The sequence below is a fragment of the Phaethon aethereus genome (genome assembly GCF_964289735.1).
Source record: "Phaethon aethereus genome assembly, chromosome: 2".
In the NCBI taxonomy this organism is placed as follows: domain Eukaryota; kingdom Metazoa; phylum Chordata; class Aves; order Phaethontiformes; family Phaethontidae; genus Phaethon; species Phaethon aethereus.
This window is the reverse complement of record NC_138582.1, coordinates 147524574-147541513: the sequence shown is the minus strand read 5'-3', so window position 1 is coordinate 147541513 and position 16940 is coordinate 147524574. Positions and strand designations below refer to the sequence as shown.

At 40.2% G+C, this 16940-nt stretch overlaps 1 protein-coding gene across 1 annotated transcript in view; it reads left to right on the top strand.

Moving 5' to 3' along the window:
- Positions 1–16940, top strand: part of ADAM22 (ADAM metallopeptidase domain 22) — a 137483-nt gene that overhangs the window by 16969 nt on the left and 103574 nt on the right. Inside the window, exon 3 of the mRNA XM_082015337.1 lies at positions 1443–1519. Coding sequence (XP_081871463.1) covers positions 1443–1519 — 77 coding nt within the window. The remainder of the gene's footprint in view (positions 1–1442; positions 1520–16940) is intronic.

Here is a 16940-nt window from a genome sequence, read left to right as displayed (position 1 = left end):
CTCAGCCTGAGCAGCCTCTAATAAGAGAAGCAGTCTTGACTTTTTTTTTTTAAAATAATCAAATGTTTGTAAATATGTATTCATGGTGATGCGTTTTTAATTTATGAATATTAAAGCTTGTATATATAGACATAAAAAAAGCATTCTGTTGTAGGGCAACTCAAATATGTAATAAACAAAAAAGTCATGATTCCCTTAATTTCCCATATTTTTGTTGCTGTTCTTCTCCAGGGAAACTGGTATTCTCAACCCTTCTGGATTTAATGCCTATTGAAAGCCTGCCAGTAGTTTTAGAGAGAGTGAATTTGATGATTCACATTATCCCATCCTGTCCTGTGTTTCCCAGAGTTTTCAATAAATCATTTGTCACAGTTCTACTATCCTGTCTTTATTTAGAGAAGTGTAGTTTAGAGTTGTAAGTGGTTGTTCAGTGTTTCTTCTTAGATTCCTCTGTCTACATGCTTCAAATCTTAATGTGCAGATTTCAATGGAAGGAAAATAAGAACAAAGTTGAAACTGCTCCAAAATGTCTGAAAGTAGCTTTTCCTATTAATTAGTTAAATAACATGGCTGCTCCATTTCTTGGGAGTTTTCAGGTCTAGAAACAACTGTTGCATTTCTATCGGATAGCTGAGTATTTTCTTCCACTGCTGCTAGAGTAAATGTTCTATTTCTGGCAGATTGTGAGTTAAAAAGTATTCTCATGTTTGTTCTCTATAGGACTGAATGAAAGCAATTAATTCAGGGAAAATATATCGCGAAGAAAGAAGGAAAGAAAGAAAGCAAGAGAAAAAGAAATAGATACGTGTTTCTCTAACACCCATTTTTCTTTGGTTTTAGTGAGTGCTCAGGGGTTTGGAGTTTTGGGAGCCTTTTGGAGGAGATGGGTTACAGGGTGGCGAGTCAGAACTTCACAGAAAATGCAACTAATCAGATTTTAGCCCATTGCTGTCACCTCACTATATGGGCTTAAATGAGAGCCTGTCTGAATGAACAGTTTCTTTCAAGTAATGTTGGTGAGATTTGTGAGTGTATCCCGGTCTGACCCAACCAGTAATGTCTCTCCACTGGTTTGTGTCCAGAGTCAGGTTAAGGAACAAATAACACATGAGCCAGGAGAAGTCTTCCACTTTCATTTGCTCAGCATTTTGCCCAGGATGGAAGGTCGAAGAGAAGAGCTGTTTCCTATGGTGTGGATGAGTTGAGATGGAAGGTTACTAAGGTCACAGGTTGTGTTGTTGGGAATTCTTGAGTAAGTCTTGTAGATTCAGAAAACAGATCTTTTATTTGTTATCATTGACTGCTTTGTCTGTTTCAAGGCAATTTTATTTGCTTAATGGCATATTGCTACTTAGTAAATATATTTACTTTGTGCATTCAGAAACCTGTATGATATGTTTTATTGTGGCTGAATACTAATTCCAGCCTTTTCAATATTGCAGTCTACCCACATTGCTCGAGCCAGCTTCCAGGTCGATGCTTTTGGATCATCTTTCATCCTAGATGTGACACTAAACCAGTAAGTAATGACTATATCGTTACATTTGTTCAAGACCCGGTGCCAGTGAAATGCCATTTTTCAATGGAGGTTTTAGAGGCTGTATTATTGCACAAATGCTATTTCTAGGTATTGAGCTAATCTGTAGTAGTGTACTTTAAGTTTGTTATTTTCTCAAGTACCATTGTAGGCTTTGATATTCCCATTGTTACTGCTTAGTAGCTATTGCAGCGTAACTAACATTTTAATGTTATAATTTCATTTTCCATCTTTGTTTATCATAAAGGCAAATTACTATACTCATGCAGAGCCTCCCTGCATGCTAAAAGATGGAGTTGCTGAGAACTGGTAGCTCTTAGCATGCTAATAACTAAGTGTAAAGTACTGGAGATAAAGCAATTGCACTATAGCCAATCCTCAAAAAAGAATGAGATGGATAGTTGGGAATGAAGTTTCTCCGGATACATTTACAGTCTTTTGGGAACAGAGAAGTATTATAAGGCAGTAGCACACTGTGAACTTCAGTCTACGAGGAAAGATTGAACAATAGTAAACTTAAAGTGAAATCTGGTATGTGGCTTTCAGTAATGAGTTTTTGAAGTAGCCTTTTAGCACAGCTGTTTTAAAATAGGAGTTGCTTTGCTTTTCTACTCTGAAGTGAAAAGAGAGTAAATAATACAGTAAAAAGAAATGCTTTGTTAAGTAATTCATCTCCTAATAATTGAACACAATGTTTTGTGGTTCGGTGTAAGTGTTTGTGCTCAGTTGCTACAAGTCTTGTCTGCTGTAAAGATGAACCATTCAGGTTACAATGGGAGCCACTCAAATTTCAGTTTTTTTCACTTGTAAACACATTTTAAACAGTGGCAATTTCTGTATGTCTGCTGACATGAGTTAAAAACCACATGTGAATCCTTGCTGCTTACAGACGGCAGAGACGCTGTGCTGCTGGAAGGAGAGGGAAACAGGCTGGTGTAGAAGTACGATTTTATAACAAATGCATGTTAGAAGAATTATAGAGGAAGAATTTCCTGCTGAAAAGCACCAAGTCCACAACACTGAAGCGTTTGTTGGAAGTAGAAGTTTTGTATGCATATTTACGCCTTACTGAGAGTAGGTTGCAGAAACCTGGTTTTATGTTGGCTGGCAGATTAATGGTGTGGTCACAGTTTGTTTCTGAAAGGTCAGGGTTGACCTTGCAGGATGAATTTCAGGTCATCTTAATAAAAGTAGACACATTTACTAATGGTGTATGAAAAGGCAAGTTAAGGGTGTGATTTTATGAACTGCAGCAGTTCTCTGTAGGTGGATTTTTTGTTTACGCACATGTATATATGCACATAAACACACACAAACACATATATTTAAAATTTGATTTGATCTGGATACTAAACTGCTTCTGAAATAGCATTTGCAGATAATCAGATAAAAAGAGGGCCAAGTATACTGGAACAACATGTAAAATGTATTCTTAATTATTATTCCCGTGAACAAATATGTCCCATTCAGAAGGCTGTACATATTTTTCTTCTCTTGCAGTTCTTACTCTCCATATTATATTCTGTATGTATTTTCTAAGGGTCCTGAGAGAAAAGCACTAATTTTTTTGTGGGGTGGTTTGCAAATTTGCCCACAGTAGCCTTATAATTGAAAAGCAGCTGAATGCTTGAAAGGAGCAAGGTTCAAGATTTTAGTTTTCCTCTGGAAAAAATATTAGCTTACTATTTATAACTGAACCTCTGCTAATATCAAAAGCATGCTGAAGCAGGCCTCTGTGGTAAAATTAGCTTTTATGCATAATACACATTTGAGGATTGCTAAAGGAAGTATGGGGGACAAAGGGGGAAAAAATTTAAAATACACATAGGTTGTGAGAAAGGAGAGACTCTCCCTGCCTTTGTCACTCTCTGTTCTTGCCGTCTCCCTTTTTAAAGGTTGGTGTGTATGGCTTGTACATCTGAGCATCATCTCTAGTTACAATGTCAGTGGTGGACAGACACAGAGAAAATGTTCATTTTTCCATATGGTTTCCCAATTTCTGGAGAAAAAATTTTCAAAATTAAAATTATCGTAGCAAACAGAGCTTTAAAAAAATCAGCAAGTAAAATATACTTCTGCTCCCTAACATCTGTCTGCAAATAGATGTTTTTCATTTGCTGCTTTGTTTGTGGGCATTATTTTCTCTGTCCTCTTCAAATCCATATTTTTAGCTGATAGCCAGTGTCTGTATTTCCTCTGCTGCGTTTGCCTGTACTTTGTTATACATCCCCCTGTTACGTACCCCTTTATATTTTGTATTCTGATGTGTTTGTGTATTTTAATTCTCTGGACTTACTCAGTTCTGTGTGGAGTCACACATTTCTTTCTCTTCTTTTTTTCCGTCAGGTGTAATTGTCCCCTCTGCTATCATCATAGGTACCAGAAATCTTTCTTTTCTTGCAGCCTTTTTCTTGACAGTTTTTTGTACACTGACAGTCGAGTCTGGCAGAAATGTTTATGGTCTCTTACTTGCCTCTCTCTTCCCCTATTGCTTGATACCCTCTGTTTTATGTCTTCACTTCACCGAAGGAGATGCTCGTATTGAATCTGGGCGTTAGCTGAAGCAACTTTCCTTTCCTGGTGCCTTCCTCTGCCACCTCTCGCAACACTGGCCTGCAACCAAAGGTTGATCTCTGCAATGAAACAAGTTGGGAGTATACGGGAGGTGGGCAGGGAAATCAAAAAGCAGAGCTTACGCTGACGTTTCAGTCATGAGGAAAACCAAGGCCCGGGATGGGAGCGTTCTGCCAGTCCTGCATGCAAGCAAGAGGAAGGAAAAGATCATTTTCCAACTGGCATTACAGTGTGGCAGTTTGATTTAACGTGGGAATCCTCATGCTTTCTTCTTGCTCATTTTGGATCTTAACCAGTTTTGAATGCATATTTGTTCACAATAAATGCAGATGTGAGATACACTGAACCATTACCTTGAATAATAATAATACTACTACTACTGCTAAGCATACATAAATAATTAAAAAGCATAAATACATAATTACAATGGAGTTCCCTTTTTGGCAGTGGTGGTGGTGTTTTCTCCACATACATCATCATTCTTTCTCGCTTCTTTTTTTCCCCTGAGTTGCCATAGTGTCTCTACAATGAACTTTTTTTAAGGTACAGTGTTTCTTTTTTAACTTTTTTTGCCTGTTCAACTGTCTGAAGTATTTGCAAAGGAGCTTTCAGATCAAATCAGCTGTATTTTCAAAAGATTCAGTCCCTTCGGCAAAGGTTAGGAATGCCTTAGCTGCATCGGTGTGTTTATGAATCCATTGCCTTGGTGTCCTCCTGCCTTCAGAACTGCAGCTCATGGAGCGGTTTTCAGTGGCCATGTTGGCTAATGCCGCCTCCAGCGTTAGCAAACCCGGGGCCTGACTGCCAGGCTGCGCCGGCGGGTGCTGCTTGCAGCCTTCCCTCCTTCAGCACGCATCCAGCTCTGACCGTCAACCCGGAACTGCAGGAGTTGCATAGAAATTAAGTGTGCTTGTTCATTTTTTAATTCCTTCCTATTGAAGTTTTAATTCTGTGATGGCATCTGTGGCTCAGCAAATGGCTATTTCTTTTTTCATGTAGTATATTTCTTCTTAAATGTAGCTATGTTATGCTCTCATCTTGGGTTGTAATTGGGATGAAACAACAGAGCTCACCAGGAAACGGCACATGTTTCCGAAAGCCTCTTTGAGGCTCTTTTGGTCCTGCGGACCACGTGGTAAAATCTGGTCTGATTTTACCCGGGCCAGGGCACGTTCATCTGCACGTGAAGCAGCAGAGACATAATGGCGTAATGGCTCAAATCAAGCTGTGGTTATAGGGCTGAGTTGGGAAAGAGCATGCTGCAAGTTGGTTCATCGGAAAAGCTACAGTATCTGTGCTTTTCTGGAGTATGGACAGGCCCTGGTATGGGGTGGCTGCCCCAGGTTCACTTCATCATGGCGACGATGGGCAAGAAGGATGACCAAGGCCCTTCCTAGCTGCAGCATCATCCGTCATACAAGGACTCTGGTGTCTCCTGTCACGGAGACGAGCAGAGAGCCTTTCCTGAGCCCAAGTCTGAACTGTGGTTGTTTCTGAGGTGCAATGTGGACATCGGGTGCCCTGCTGAGGAGACTCATGGCCTTCAGAAAGCTCCCTGGAGCATCTGGCCACCCGTGTGTGCTCTGGCTCCTCTGATCACGGCTTTTTTGTGAGAATGAACACATCGGTAGCCTGAGGTCTTCAGGTTCGTGGTGATGGGGAAGTGCTCTGAAGAGTAGGATTTCTGAAATAGAATTTCAAGCTTATATTGGGCACTTCAGGACTGCTCTGTCCTTCCTGGTGACACTCACTCACTTGGATGGAGCATAATCGCCACCTGCTTTCTCATCTTGCACCAGAAATTTAATTCCTCCGATTCATGTGTTGGTGGAAAATAACCTATAAAGTAGTAGTGTGCTGGGCAAGATGTGCTCAGAAACCCCACCTGCCCCTTTAGGAAACACACATCTTCTGTTGCCGTTGAGCACCTGACTGTGTCCCGGAGGAGTACCAACACTGGTTATAAATCGATGGTCATGATGATCAATGGTGTTCAGAAAGCTGAAAAATTTCAAATGAGGCAATTTTTGTAAACTCTACAATCACTCTATTCTCTATGTGGAAAATAAGTGCCCTTTTCTCTTAGATTATCAAGGGGTAGGCAAAACGAAAGAAGCTTCTCAGAAAATATTGATAAGACTGAAATATACAAAATACCTGATTTAAATTATTTCTGGTTAGTGGTAGTGGAAGGTTCCAGGGACTCCAGGAATTAATGAGTTTGCCTTGCCACTGAATGTTTTTCATAGCGTCTGCTGAGAAGGATACAGACGTTCCTCATGCCTTGTGGGGAGTGTTTATTAGGAATGTCTTTAACTAGAGTTTTGCAAACATTACAGAATCAGATCATAAATTTAATCAAAAAATCCTGAAAACAGAAGCAAAATAAAAAGCAACTTGACAGACAAGTGCCAGCTTTTTCATGAGACAAACTGCTGAAACCTTGCCTGTAATTTCTCTTGGCAAATGGTCTCCAACACTAATATCAATGTGTCATGTAAGCTGTAAAAGAAAAACATATTCCTAAATTTGCTCTAAGTCATAAAGATTTGTCTGTGTGGAATTCAAAAGGATTAGCTTCCTGACGTGGTTTTAAAAATGCAGTTGCACCTTGTATTGGGTTTGCGTGGCAAGGTTTTGCTAGCCGGGGGGGGGGATTGCAGGGGTGGCTTCTGTGAGAAGCTGCTAGAAGCTTCCCCCATGTTTGACAGAGCCAGTGCCAGCTGGCTCCAGGACAGACCCATTGATGGCCAAAGCCGAGCCCATCAGCGACAGTGGTAGTGCCTCTGGCACAACATATTTAAGGAAGGGGAGAAAAAAGGGCACGTATTCTCACTCCTCTCTCCGGCAGCAATTGCAGCCAGAGAGAGGTGTGAGAAGATGTGAGAGGAACAGCCCTGCAGGCCCCCAGCTCAAAGCAGCAGGAAGGGCTCCAGGCGCCGGAGCAGAGATTCCCTGGCAGCCCCTGGAGAAGCCCACGGGGAGGCCGGCTGTGCCCCTGTGGCCATGGAGCTCCACGGGGGAGCAGATCTCCACCCGCACCCGGGGAGGACCCCACGCCGGAGCAGGGGGATGTGCCCGAAGGAGGCCATGACCCCGTGGGCAGCCCATGCTGGAGCAGGCTCATGGCAGGACCTGTGGACCTGTGGAGAGAGGAGCCCCGGCTGAAGGAGGTTTGCTGGCAGGACTTGTGACCCCGTGGCGGGGACCCAGGCTGGAGCAGCCTGTTCCTGAAGGATGGCACCCGTGGGGGGACCCAGGCTGGAGCAGTTTGTGAAGAGCTGCAGCCCATGGGAAGGACTCACATTGGAGAAGTTCATGGAGGACTGTCTCCCGTGGGAGGGACCCCACGCCGGAGCAGGGGAAGAGTGAGAGGAGGAAGGAGTGGCAGAGACAACGTGTGATGAACTGACCACAGTCTCCCTTCCCCATCCCGCTGTGCAGGGATGGGGAGGTAGAGAATTCAGGAGTGAAGTTGAGCCTGGGAAGAAGGGAGGGGTGGGGGGAAGGTGTTTTTAAGACTTGGTTTTATTTCTCATTACCCTACTCTGATTGGATTGGTAATAAATTAAACTAATTTTCCCACGTTGAGTGTTTTGCCTGTGATGGTAATTGATGACTGATCTCTCCCTGTTTATCTTGACCCACAAGTTTTTCATTACATTTTCTCTCCCCTGTCCAGCTGAGAAGGGGAGTGATAGAACGGCTTTGGTGGGCACCTGGTGTCCAGCCAGGCTCAACCCACCACACACTGTTTCCAACTATTATAATTTTTGGTAAGGCTTTCTTCTGTGTTGCCCCCATGAGTCTTGTGCTCCTCTTGCTCACCCGCAGGAGGGGTGTGTAGTTGAGGGGGCTTTGCATAATGTGATGTGACCCACTGGGTTGTGCTGCTGGATGCGAGAAGACCCATCTGCCATTCTTGCTCTGAGAGTACTCTGTGCTTTACCATATCTGTTACCTTTGTATTGACCCCCATTAACTGTTTGGATAACTGAATGGGGTGAGTGATGGTCAGATCAAACCTGAGGAGGAGCAGCTCTTCCTTTAAGCTGTTTTGGGTCTCCCTAAAGTCCAACTCAATCCCTTATTAGTTATTTTAATGAATGCCTTGTCTGCACACAGTCCCAGTTGTTCTCACAAGCAGCTGGAATTTATTGGGAGCAAGGGAATTCACTTTCCGATCACTTTTCTTATTCATACCCTGTGCATGCTGGCTGAGGAGCCCCACTTGGGTACAATCACGTTTTGGGAATTGATTCTTATTTAAAATAATGCCTTTTTTTTGCATCGTATGAGAATGCTCTGAAAGCTTAATTCTAATATTTAGTACCAATTTACAGGTAGCACAATATAGACTGAGTTCAGGTCTTCTGAATGAGATAGTCATGTTCTGCACGACTTTTAAATTATTTGTTAAGTGACATTTATAGTGGGCTCTGTGATCAGAACCCCGTCTGACCCAACAGGATTGCTCTTTCACAACCCCGTTTTGCAAAGTCATTCTTTCCCCGCTCCCACTCTGTGGTGGAAATGTTAGTATGGTCATAATTGCAAAACAGACTTAAAAAACATTTTGTCCTTGATATTGTTGCTTAATTTCAAAGGTTGATTTTGTTCTCTGGGAGGCAGTTACTCTGTATCTCCATTTGCATGCTTTGCTAACGCATATTTTGTACAAACTGGTTTTGAATGGCTTATATGTATATATTTTTTATCTTTAATGAAAAATGTCAGTTCTACAGAGATTTCTGCTCACTAATTCTGTTTGGTCTAAAAGACAAAAACTCAAGGTTTTATGAGTGTATCACTAAACATATCCTGAGGCTAGGCAGAAAGCCTGGGATTATCAGTTAGACCTGTGTAGCATCCTGTGTAGCATCATCACTAAGGGTTCCTGCCTTTGTGGGTTTTTACACAGTTTTGTGTTGAAGAAGTATGGGAATGAAGAATTTTTCAAAATGTAAACTATTTGAATTAATTACCCTTATTGATTAAAAATTTGAACATTAGTTTTAAACTCAATGCTACAGGGCATTTTCAGTCTATCTCCCACCTTGGTACATACAGCATATCAGCCTACTTTTTTTACAGTAAGTAGGTTGAGCTCGTGGGTCTTGACAAAATGGCGTCTTTTAAGTCCTTTAATAATTTCTGTGCCTTTTTCCAGACCTCCCCAGTTTAACAGTATCCTTGCAGAATTGTAGACTCAGTACTGTATTTTGGCAGTGTCCCATGTAAAGGTAGCACAACCTTCCCATTTCCAATTCATATACTTCTTTATGTATAGATGGATAGATTGAATTCTCTCTTCCTCTTTCTTTTGATTTTTTTTTTTTTTTAAACTTCCTTCTTCCAAGCTTAGAATTGATTGTTTGATAAAGAGGAACTATATTCTTTGGTCTTATTATATCATCACTGTTATTGAATTTGTAATCCTGTACAAGAAAAACATCAGGTTTAGTTTGACAAGAAAAATTTTTCATAAACCTATGTTGATTATCAGTAAGTTTATTACCTTCCTTTAATTCATTTTGTATAATGTTCCATTATGCTTAAGACTTCTTTTGGAAAAGGTAAGTTGCTTTTGATAACTCCATTACATTTTATTTTTTAGCTTTATACTTCAGTTTTAGTTTAACAAATTTCTGTTATGATTATTCCTCTATTATTGTCAATAGATTTTTGTTGTTGTTGTTGAATTTAGTACCAGCTACTGGTAAAGGCTGTTGAAATCAACACAAGTTTGCTACTGATGTCAGCTGGGTGGGGATATGAAAAGTTTAAGTGATGTCTGAAATGCTGGCAAGTGCTTAATTGGCATTCTAGTTAAAATGAGAACAAAAAAGGTAATTTGTTTAATTCATCTGATATTTGCAAGACTACCTCACTGTGAGGTAGTCCTAAGCACCTGGGAGAGAATTCCCCTGGTGTTTCTGAAACACCACTTAAAGCTCAATGGTTGTTGAATTCTAAGAGAAATAACATTTGAAAACACTTACCTGTGTATACAAAATCTGTGCATCTCTTCATAGGATCCTAGCCCATTGAAAAAAGTCTCTGAAAAGGTCAGTCCTTTGTTTTCCTCTCAATGGATGTGATAAAGAATATTTTACTGCTTTTAGGTAATTGCATTCACTGGAAGCAATATTTGTTGGTTTATAGTAGAGTAATTAAAACATACGGGATTATCATGACTGAGTAAATTGCCTTTCCATGGTCTGAATTTTTTTGACACAAAAATAATTACAGAAAATGTATTACCGTGTATTTGTGAGTGTGTGTGTAGGAAGAAAATGATTAATTATTCTGGAGAGATACTATCATTCTATTACTGTAATGTTTTTCTTTCTTGATGGTATTCCTTAGATTACCAGATCACTTAGGAGCTATATATCTTACATACACATATACAGAGATACCTCATAGGTACAGATCGATCATGTGCTATATTTAGCATCTTCTTTGAAGTAAAATGGCTTAAACTAGGGAAGGGATCAAATTGCTTAACATGTTCACTGCCTATGGATTTATCTTCTTCTAAGTGCTGAGTATCTCCAAGTGGCAGTAACTTTAACAATCAAATGACCTTTAGCCATTATAAAAGATTTTAAAAGAAAAATTAATTGTATTTTTGATTTAGCCTTTACAAAGTGACTATGATAGTCAAAGTGTAATTTCTGGATTTACTGTTCAAATAGAATTATATCCTCATATGCCACCATTAGTTTGGACACCAGAGTTTTTACTTGAATGTTTAGGCTGTATGTACATTACTACTACTTCTGTAAGTAATACAAAACAAACCACTGACCTTTCCAACTGTTTCTATTTTTGGTTATGGTTTAGCAGCTAGAATAAGATTTGTGTTTATAAAAGCAAGCAACAGCCATGCAGGTTGGTCTAATGAAAGCGATTACCTTTTCTTACTTACTTCTGTCAGAGTCTGAGACCACTCTGCGTACAACACTGCTAGTGTCCTATGAATTGTTACATGTAAATACTGATCAGAGTATGTGAAGAGCCTAGTAAACGGGAAAAATGCCCGAGCTGGAATGGGAATAGCAGGTATTTGCTGTCATTTATAGGGCATCTCCTCTGCGAGTCAGCAGCCCTCCTGCTGATACAGTTCCCTTTGCCTCTCCCTGTGTTGTCCAGCTGCTCGGCCCTGTTTTTTACTTTCTCCTTGAGAGCTCCTTTGGCATCATGACCTTCTGTATGTATGCATTAAAAATAGCACTTACAGAAACAGAGGAAGTGCTGCGGGCCTTTTAGCTTGGGGCTCAGATACTTTCCTCAGCTAAGCAGTGAAATGAATTGGAGTCCCCTTTTCTAGACAAGGAGTCAAGTGATGCATGGGGCTAGGAATGAAGATATGGAGAATGAAAATAGTAGAAATGATTAGGCTTTCCCGGGGGGAATCGGAGTACCTAACGGATGGCTGAATAACCATCAGCGTACAAACTCATGGTCTTTAATTCCGCGAGAGCTTTACACGAGGAATAGGTTGTTCAGCCCTCTTCTGCTCAGGACAGTGGTTCTACTTAAGAAACATGTTTTTAGTCCAGAGACGGAATCAACAGACGGTATTAAAACAATATGTTGTTAACATATGGAATATCTTACCTGGCAAATAACAGTGCTGGACTTGTGCACACAAACTCTGTTGTATCAAAGCAATGGACTCATTTGGTTTCTTTGCAGTATCTATTACAGAGCTAAGGTGCTATCTATGAAGTCTACAGCCATTTGTTTCTGTGGTTGTGTGGGATTTATGTGGCATTTTTTACTGCATTTTGCTAGTAAGATTCAAGAGGAGTGTGCTCACATTTCCTCACTCAGTGGCTGGAAACAGGCTTCCTTCATCAGACCTTCCGTGTGGTGTGTAGTCTTTACTGTAATTGTTTTCATTTGGTTTGGACCTGCTAGTGGGTAAAAACCCATTTACAGGCAGTTGCATCATCTTAGTGCTGAAAAGTTAGTTTCCTTGAAGAAAACCACAAACAAACAAAATTTTGCTCTTTCCTTTGAAAAGCTTTGCACGCTTTGCTCCTATTCTCTTCCCGGCTGCATTAGCGTGAGAAACGCGCTCAGCGTAGTGTTCCCTCCCTACAGGGAGACTTCTTTCCTCTTCCAAAACACGCGCAAAAATCATGTTTTCAAATCCTGGAGCACCAGTTAGCAAATGCAAATCGGGTAGGAAACTACTGATCCTGGCTGTGACCCTTTTTGCCTTTTGTCAGAGGTGCTGTGACCAAGGAAGCCGGACGTGCTGCTCACCCACTGGGGTGTGTGTCCCGTCCTGCTGGTACCACTGCTCCCTGCAGCACCCTGGGCTGAATCAGGCCCGTTGCCTTTTGTCGGAGGTGTCCCCCATGGAGGATGCTTCTGAATTGTAGACAGGCGTGTTAAAATTTATTTTTGATAGACAAATATCCTATCGGTAAGCCTTCCACTTCTTGCGTATAGCCGAAAGATAATCTTACTCTGTTGACGTGCTGTAGATCAGGGTTGGCTTGACCATAGCCTGATCCTCTCTCAGTTCGAACAGCTGGACTCTTGTGATGCTTTCCAGGCCTTTGGACTTTACAGTCTGTGAGCCTGTGTTACTGTGATGCTAATCCCTGTTTTTTTTCAATTATATGATAATCAAATTTTCCTTTTAAGTAATCTTCTGATTTGAACAGAACTCAGTATGTCTCTGAAATTCTTCAAATATCTAATTGCTTCCTATTTAGTTTTAGTTCTTTATTGTCCCAGTTCCATTATGAAATAGTAGTAAATGGATGAAGCGATGAACGATACCTTAGTTATACTGCTTATCAAATAGGGCATTAAAATCTGTGTTTTATGGAAATATGGAACAATTTACACTGCACCAATATGTTAAGAAGTTGCTTGACGAAACACACTGTCAGATAATCCTAATGGAAATACTGAGGCATGTGGCTGTTTTATGGTATATTAAAAGAACTTTTTAAAATGCCTTTTCTGTTTCTTTTCAAGTGTTTTAACGAAGGAGTATGGAATCTGCTTGCATTACCATAAAATACAAATAAATTCAAGTAGACCAGAAAAGATCCCTTTATCAATTGACTGAAGGGCTGATTGTATGATAATAGTTCTATTTCTTTAAAAAAATAAATGGCAAAACAGTGTTAGAGACTATTGTGTGTCCTCATTCTGTTCCATTTACTTTATTTCTACCATGCCAAAGGAAATAAAATGCTGTCATTTGGTGTGATGCACAGTGAGATGAAGGGGAAGAATCATCTTGTATTTTTATTAAAGATGACCTACAAAGAGATATTTCTTCTAAATTGGGCTTCTGACCTTTTTTGAGATGTAAAAGGTCAACTAAAAAATTTTTTTTTCCTCTTATCTTTCGTCCTTCCTTTCCCCAAAGAAATAAAACCACTTAAAATCCAGCTTTTTAATAATCAAACTTATTTTTATCCACCCTTGTTTACCTCATATCAGATCTCCTTGTTCTTGCCAAAGAATCTATTGGGGAGGGTATAAATGTACAGGAAGAGTTACAATTTTACAGGATGTACTCATCCCCTAGAGTAAAACCCCTCCTGATGACATATTGAAGGTTGGCCTAAACATCAAAGATGTGAGATTTGCTTCAGAAGAACGACAAGAAAGTATTCATGTCCAAAGAGTATGACACATTTTAAGCCCCTGGTTGCGTGGTATCAAATATACCATAGTGACAGTTCTGAGACTCTAAATCATTGTAGAGATTACTCAATACATCATTTTAAAAGGAAAAAAAAAAATCACCCTGTCTTTCTGAAGACACTGAGTTTTTGGTATCATTTGGTTCTGCCTAAGCCAGCCAGCCAAAAAAGCACATCTTAAAGATTTTCCTTCTACAGAGCAGTTCATTTAGAACACAACTGTGCCTTTTCGCGCTGTAAATGTGGTATTCGTGTGATGCCCATTCAACCTGCCTTTCACAGAGACAGCCTTGGTGGCAACAGTAAAATTATAATTGTCTCTCTGCTTATTGTTGCTCTTGTAATGAATCACACTTTCCATTTGGTCTGTCAAATTTTGATAGTAGTCAATAAACTTACGCTGAGAGAAAAGGAGAAAAAAAAAGAGCTTGACATAAAGTTTCTACAGTGGAGTTACGCATGTTTTCAGAGCAAAGCAGTAAGGAAATGCGGCTGTATCTCCACTTCCTAAAGGAGCAGCTATTTCTAAATATCAGTGAAGGGACAAAAAGCTTTTTGTTATGTTGCCATGTGTTTTAGCATCACCTCTCTTTTTACTTAATTATAAGAAGCAAAGGAATTCTCCCAATGACTTTAGAGACAGCAATCTATCCAAAGGCATCAGATTATCAATGCATTTCTGCCAATGTCAAGTGGCTAATTTGGTTACAGAGGAAACTTCCTAGAAATTAGCCAAGGAATAAGTTTGGTTTATTGTACTTCACTTGGGTACGTTGCTCATCAGTAAGTGGAAATCGCGAAACGTGAAGCTGCAGAGAAACAGCGAGATCAAGCTGAATATGATACTGTAAAGAAGCTGCCGAGTTTAGCTAAAGAGATTAAATAAATACATTTCCAGTATTAATGAAAAACAGTGGCTGGAGCTTTTCATTTATATATGCACAGCCTTTGCTTTGGTACAAAGTTAGAGGGCTTCTTTTGTCTTTCTCTTTTTGCAAGAACTGTTAGATCTTACATTACAATGTATTCTCTGGATGAGCTTGCTGATCTTTAGCCTGTACTTATCCATAACCATTCTTTGATCTTAATTTCTTTTTTTGGTATAAGAGGATGTATTTCTCTTTGGTGGTTTGCCAGAACATCACTGCTAATGGATTTCTGGTGTGCTAGAAATTTTACAACAGGGACAGATATAATAATGTTCCGTTGGCCCGCAAGTATGTGGTGTTGCCACTTGAATTAGGCAGCTATGCTGTACTCATGCTTTGCTCTTCCCTTTGCCTGTCTCCTAGATAGACTGTAGGAATTCAAAAGATGCAATTCATCACTTCTTATTCAATCTGTTTATTTTCCATATCTGGTGGTATGACTGGAATAATTTTGCAGCTGGGAATCTGAAAGACTAGGAGCTGATACTAATGAGTTTCTGCCATTCCCTTGATGACCAGGTTCTTGCATGTGTTTTTTGTGGGTTTTGAGCTGTGAAGGTCATTTGAGTTCAGCTTCATTCCAGTCCTGCTCTGTCTGGACAGCAGAAATGAAGCACTTTTGGCCCAAGCGTACAGATTTGCTGGCTGATGCCATTTCTGCCCTTCCCGTTAAAGCCTGATTTAAGTTAGCCTGGTAAGGTCTTAACCGCATTTGAATGTAGGCCTTCAGATACTGAGTGTTGGATTTCACGTGGTCAGTTGCTGCTTATCACTAATAATTCCTGCTTCGTTTGTCTCTCACATCCACAGTGGGTTGTTTCACCAGTATAAAAAACTGGAATGTGACCTGTGGGTTTACCTGGAGGACAAAAGATGAGCCTTTCTTTATGATTATGTTTCTAACAAATGATTTAACATTTCACGTTAAGGCCCTGTGTGGTTTACCCCCAAAAGCTTGAGAGATAAAGCTACTGGTACCAGATTTCAAGGACAGAGTACCGAAGAGGGTTGGTGGTAGGTGATGGCAGATGAGGCAGATGATGCTGAGGTGAGGGAGAGGTGGTATTGTTTTAACCTTTTGCAGTATTGATGCCAACACACATATGGTAAGTTAATGAACTTGCTTTACTAAAAGAATCTTTTGGGTTTGGGGCTGCATTCTCAGTGCTCAGGCACTTACTGTGATCTTCACACTGATCTGATCTTCCTGAGGGCTGAAGTATTTTCCTGCAAATTGAATACAAATTGGTGCTGAGACATATTCCTCTTCTTCCCTACATGAGGTGTGTTGAACCACTTCAACAATTTTTTTTTCTCTGGCCTGGTGATCTGCAAACACTTTGCTTTTGGTCTTTGCTGGGGTGAGAAGGGGCTACTCAGAAGAACAGGAGAGCATGACCCATATCCATGCCTTTCTCCTGTCAAAGCAGGTAGAATTGTTGCTACCACCCAACCCCTTGTCCCTGCAGAAGCAGATGTGCAGTTGGGCTAGAGAGGAGTGGATTAGACCTCAAAGAGTTGTGAAGTGCATAGCAGCACAAAACGAGTGTCCTGGAGACCTCCTTCGTACTGGCACCCAGTCACTTTGGTATCCTGTAAGTTGAGTATTGAGATACTGTCTGAAACAGTGGGGAAGAAAGTGAAGAAGTGTAACTTTATTTATGGAGTTGCTTAATCTTTCTGGGATTTACACTTTAACATTTAATTTGCATTTTCAAGCTTGTTTCAAGAAATCCTAGTTCCCTTGCAGGTACATACTATCATATAGCATAGAAAAAGTCTTTTCTTTAATAATAAAGTTTCCAATAACCCAGTCCATAAATATCCCTGTGCCTGTGCAGGGCTGAATGCTGTGTGATAGGCCATACGCTTTAAAACCAGATTTCACTGAGGTACTGTTGCATTTATTCCTAAGTGACCTGTTAACTTTTTTAATGTAACTTACTTGCTCTGTAAACTCACTCAGGCTCTTATTCCTGGATGGACTCATCATTGAAATACAGTAACGAGTTCGTCATTAACTGAAAAGTTTTATTTTCTTTTCCTCCTGCCTTAAAATCTCATATAAATATTCACCAAAACAAGGTTGTCATGTAAGTACAACCAAGGGAGAAAACTTCACTGAATGTCTCCTTAAGCTGCGATGCAAGTTAAATTTGAGGGGCATCAAGCACTTGCTAATTCTATTGACTTTATGGACTTTGTACAGAAAAT